Source organism: Colobus angolensis, unplaced genomic scaffold, assembly GCF_000951035.1.
Source record: "Colobus angolensis palliatus isolate OR3802 unplaced genomic scaffold, Cang.pa_1.0 Scaffold110, whole genome shotgun sequence".
NCBI lineage: Eukaryota > Metazoa > Chordata > Mammalia > Primates > Cercopithecidae > Colobus > Colobus angolensis.
This window is the reverse complement of record NW_012112031.1, coordinates 337,440-341,985: the sequence shown is the minus strand read 5'-3', so window position 1 is coordinate 341,985 and position 4,546 is coordinate 337,440. Positions and strand designations below refer to the sequence as shown.

General features: G+C 54.3%; 1 protein-coding gene across 1 annotated transcript in view; it reads left to right on the top strand.

Moving 5' to 3' along the window:
• VPS53 (vacuolar protein sorting 53 homolog (S. cerevisiae)) overlaps positions 1-1,789 on the top strand; it is a 166,343-nt gene extending 164,554 nt beyond the window's left edge. The window contains exons 21-22 of the mRNA XM_011956193.1: positions 826-930; positions 1,365-1,789. Of these exons, the coding sequence (XP_011811583.1) occupies positions 826-930; positions 1,365-1,535 (276 nt within the window). The 3' untranslated portion in view covers positions 1,536-1,789. The remainder of the gene's footprint in view (positions 1-825; positions 931-1,364) is intronic.
• Positions 1,790-4,546: the final 2,757 nt, after the last annotated feature.

The window sequence follows — 4,546 nt, the reverse complement described above, 5'->3', positions numbered from 1 at the left end:
CGTGTGGGTGAGGATGGAGCAGCTCCTGTGGGTGAGGATGGAGCAGCCCGTGTGGGTGAGGATGGAGCAGCCTGTGTGGGTGAGGATGAAGCTGCCTCATCATGTTCTTCCCCTGCTGCTTACTGCTGAGGAGGAGAGCATGCGGTCTGGGAATTATCTGCAGAGGATGCCTGAGTGAACTCCTCACCACTCTTTGGTTCAGCCTCAGGAATTCAAAACAAATCAGTCTGCTGGGGAAAGAAAATCAGATACTGCATTCCAGAACCAAATGGAAATGAACAAGGGATGCAGTGCAGTTCCTTTGTTTGTGTGTTAATTGATAGTTTAACTGAGTCGTTACATGAAATTCCAGATTTTAAATCTTCAAAAAGGTGAGGCAGCTTTGGCATTTTTGTTTTTGCAGAAATGCACTTACTTATACCAGCTCTTTTTGCCACCCATTTCTCAGGAATCACAGTACATCAAGGCAGAAGAATCAAGTACCATATACTCATGAAATGCCTCCAGCAGGAGACACTCTCACGCAGTTTCCCAAATGGTTCTGATAGTTTAAAAATCACCTGGGACCCCACCCGGGCCTACTGAATTACAGTCTTTAGAGGAGGGGTCCAGGAACCTGTACTTAACAAAGCAGCGCAGGTGTATTTAGGATTCAGCACATTTGGGACATTGCTCTAGTGGCGTGTGAAGATGAGATGGGCCATTGGGGCGTTTGTAGGTTGGGTTGCTGCTGCTTAAGGAAACCTCGCAGAATCCATTTTGCGCTCGACTGGCAAGTGAGGAGTGAGTTTCCTGAGGGGCCTGCTCCTGTCTCCTCCACCGTAGGTAGTGATGGCCCCTCATGAACCGTTGGTGGTGTTTGTTGACAACTACATCAAACTCCTCACAGACTGCAACACAGAAACCTTCCAGAAGATCCTGGACATGAAGGTCAGTGCAGGGTCCTGTTTCATCCACACCTGCTCATCCACCTCACACTCAGCGGTTCTTCACCGGAGGGTTGGGATATAGGTTCCAGGGGGGCTTTCTCAAAATGCACGTGCCTGGCTCCACACAGCAAACCGGATTCTGAGATGCGGTCCACCACCTGGACCTGCCCCTTCTCCTCTCTCAGCCCCTTCTTGACCTGCCCCTTCTCCTCTCTCAGCCCCTTCTTTCTCTTCCTTTACCTTTTCTTCCCCTCTCTTTTTTCTCCCACACTACTACCCAGGCCTGGTGAGTCCCCTGAGGAAAGGGTTCGCCCTCAGCCTGGAGTAACTATGCTGTCTGCAGAGCCTCTGCTGACCCCGTACCCAGGTACTGCCCTCTCCCCTGTGGGCCGTTCTGACCCAGACTTCCTGACGGTTCTCCTCTCTCAACCTCAGGGGCTGAAGAGGAGCGAGCAGAGCAGCATGCTGGAACTCCTGCGCCAGCGGCTCCCCGCACCGCCCTCAGGGGCGGAAAGCTCCGGCTCGCTGTCCCTGACGGCACCAACACCAGAGCAAGAGTCGTCCCGCATCCGCAAGCTCGAGAAGCTCATTAAAAAGAGACTGTAGCAGCAGCAAGGGGCCCTTGCTCCTGGCTGGCGACCCCCGTTCCTCAGAAGCCCCCAAACCCTCCTGTGCTCCCCGGCACTCTCACGTCGTCGGTCTTCAAGCTTTCGGGGACATGTGGGTTGTTAGAGTCTCTCCCAGGCCCTGTCTCACTTCCTGCCCTAATCGGAGATGCTGAGCAAGGGCTGGGCTCTGAGAGGGCGATTTCGATGATCTCTGGTTCCCGAAGCAGAGGCAGCAGTCGGGGGAAGGTCCCTAAGCTGCCCTTGACTCATGTAGCCTCCCCATGGCAGTCGCACCCTCTGACACACGGGCCCCACCGTGCTCCCACCCGTCCGGGCAACTTGAACAAGGATGCCTGGATCTCACTCCTCCTCCCTCTCCCTCCCTCCCTCTGTGGCTGGCTGAGGTTTCACCTTCTGCCAGAGCTGAGTTTCGTCTCCCATCTCTGGGTTTGGCCCTAGGGCCTGAGTTGATGAAGTAGCAGATTACAGGTTCTTCATGGAGGCAGTGGAACCAGGCATATTCCCATGGAAATCCCAGTTTCCTGGCCCATATTTTGTTTCTGATACTTGTCATGACCTTACATGACCAGTTATCCCTGTGTTCCTGCTGTTTCTCAGTTGTCTCCAAAGGAGAGATGTCCTCTGTGTCACCCAGGAAGGGCGTATGTGCCAGGCCTTCAAGCAGGTGTCCTGTCTGCCCTGGGGCTCCTGACTTGGGTAAGGACAGACCCAGATCTGACAGTGGCTCTGCCTGGCACACTCACCGGGCTGTGTGAGCAGATTCTTTCCTCCTTTATTTTTTCTTCTAGAGATGGGGTCTCTCTCTGTCACCCAGGCCGGAGTGCAGTGGCACGATCTAGGCTCACTGCAACCTCTGCCTCCTGGGTTCAAGCAGTTCTCCTGCCTCAGCCTCCTGAGTATCTGAGATTACAGGCGTGAGCCACCACGTGCAGCCCCTTCCTCCATTTCTTTACTCCCACTCTGCTCCTGGCTTCTGGGGAAGGGAAACCAGGAAGTTCACTTGGAAAACGTTTCCTAGGCTTTCTCATCCGATGAAGCCATGGGAACACTCAGGATGTCCATCCCCTCGAATCCCTTTCTGCCCACTCATCTTCAGGTCCACAGCGCTTGCCAGTGTCATCTGAAATAGCAAAGGTGATGTGCAGTGTCCCATTTGTATGTTCCTGTGTCATGAGAAGGAGCCTGGGGTTCTGGATGCCTCAGGAACAGAATATGGACCTTAAACACCAGGCTGAGAGCCTGGCCTGGCACGCAGCCTGCCCTGCCTGCCCTTCTTGTCCACCCTGGGCTCTCTGCAGCAGGGCTTGCCAAAGAGACTGCTCCCAGCCTCTCGCATCATCCTGCATCCAGAGAACAGGCAGCATATCGAGCCGTTACCCTGATTCACTCGGTTCCCTTGAAACCAAGCCTCAGTTAACCATGACCACAGCTACAGCCAGCCACTGTTGTTGCTGCCTGCTTTTGCTCAAGAATGATACCTTGACAGGCACAGTGGCTCATGCCTGTAGTCCCAACACTTTGGGAGGCCAAAGCAGGAGGATCGTTTGAGCCCAGGAGTTCGAGACCAGCCCGGGCAACATAGAGACCTCTACAAAAATAAAAATTTGCAAGGTGTGGTGGCATGTACCTGTAGTCCCAACTGCTAGGGAGGCTGAGGTGGGCAGATTGCTTGAGCTCAGTAGTTTGAGACCAGCTTGGGCAACCTGGTGAAACCAAAAATAAAAAAACTTGACCGGGCATGGTGGCTCACACTTGTAATCACAGCACTTTGGGAGGCTGAGGCGGGTGGATCACCAGAGGTCAGGAATTGGAGACCAGCCTGGCCAACATGGCAAAACCATGTCTCACCTAAAAATACAAAAATTAGCTGGGTGTGGTGGCGGATTCCTGTAATCCCAGATACTGGGGAGGCTGAGGCAGGAGAATCACTTGAATCCGGGAAGCGGAGGCTGGCACTGAGCAGAGATCACGCCACTGCACTCCAGCCTGGGTGAGAGAGCAAGACCCTGTCTCAAAAAGTTTTCAGGACAGAGGGAATTTCCGTAAAACTCGTAACAGCCATATAGTAGGAATAAGGTTTGAAAATCTGCCTGGAAACCTGATTTCCTCGTCCCCACCTTGTTTCCCAGCATAACCACTGCTCTGTGCCCCTGCCCTCTCTGCCACCCTTTCTCCCCGACGCCGTCCAGCTCTGATCCTGAGCCTCATTTCTTCATCGGCTTCCAGAATGTCCTTGCTAGCTGGTATGACTCTCATGCATCGAGCATCTCAAATTCGAGAATGTGGAGGAGAAAATAAGTGGTGTGAGAAGGGCGTGCAGCCTTTAGTTGAGGTCTGTGAGGAAGAGATTCCAAATAAGACGAGTGCAGGGAGGGGGTCGGGAGAGCCCCCGGGAAGCCCTGTAGAAGGCCCCCCAGCCCACGGGGTTTCTGTGGTTACGCAGCCTGAGCTGGACAGTTGAGAAGGGGCGGTGGGGCCCATCTCCAAATAGCACGGCCAGTTCAGCCGTCTGTCCTCGACCCGGGAGAGCTGGGAAAGCCGGTGGACTCCCGCACCTGGTTCTTGTCACTCCCCGTGTTTTGTGTACACATCCCCGCTTCTCTTTTTGGTCCGTTGGTGAGGAGTCGTTTTCCGGACGGTTCCGTCACAGCGTTGAGCTGTCGGCTCCTGTTTTCCACAGTTGGTGGTCACAGCCCGGGAAGCTGCTGCCTTGATTTGTTACATTGCCAGTAATCCCCAAGGAGCCAGTGGATGTCAGGAGGAGTTCTGTTCAGTGTCTCCTTGATGGGGACTGAGGACTGTGTAAAGGCGCTGTGTTTCTCTTCTGGGGGTGTGCATCAGAACCACCTGGGGCCTTTTAAAAACTACAGATGCCAGCCTGGCGCGGGGGCTACGTCTGGAATCCCAGCACTGTGGGAGGCCGAGGCGGGCGGACCACCAGCTCAGGAGATCCAGACCAGCCTGGCCAACATGGTGAAACCCTGTCTA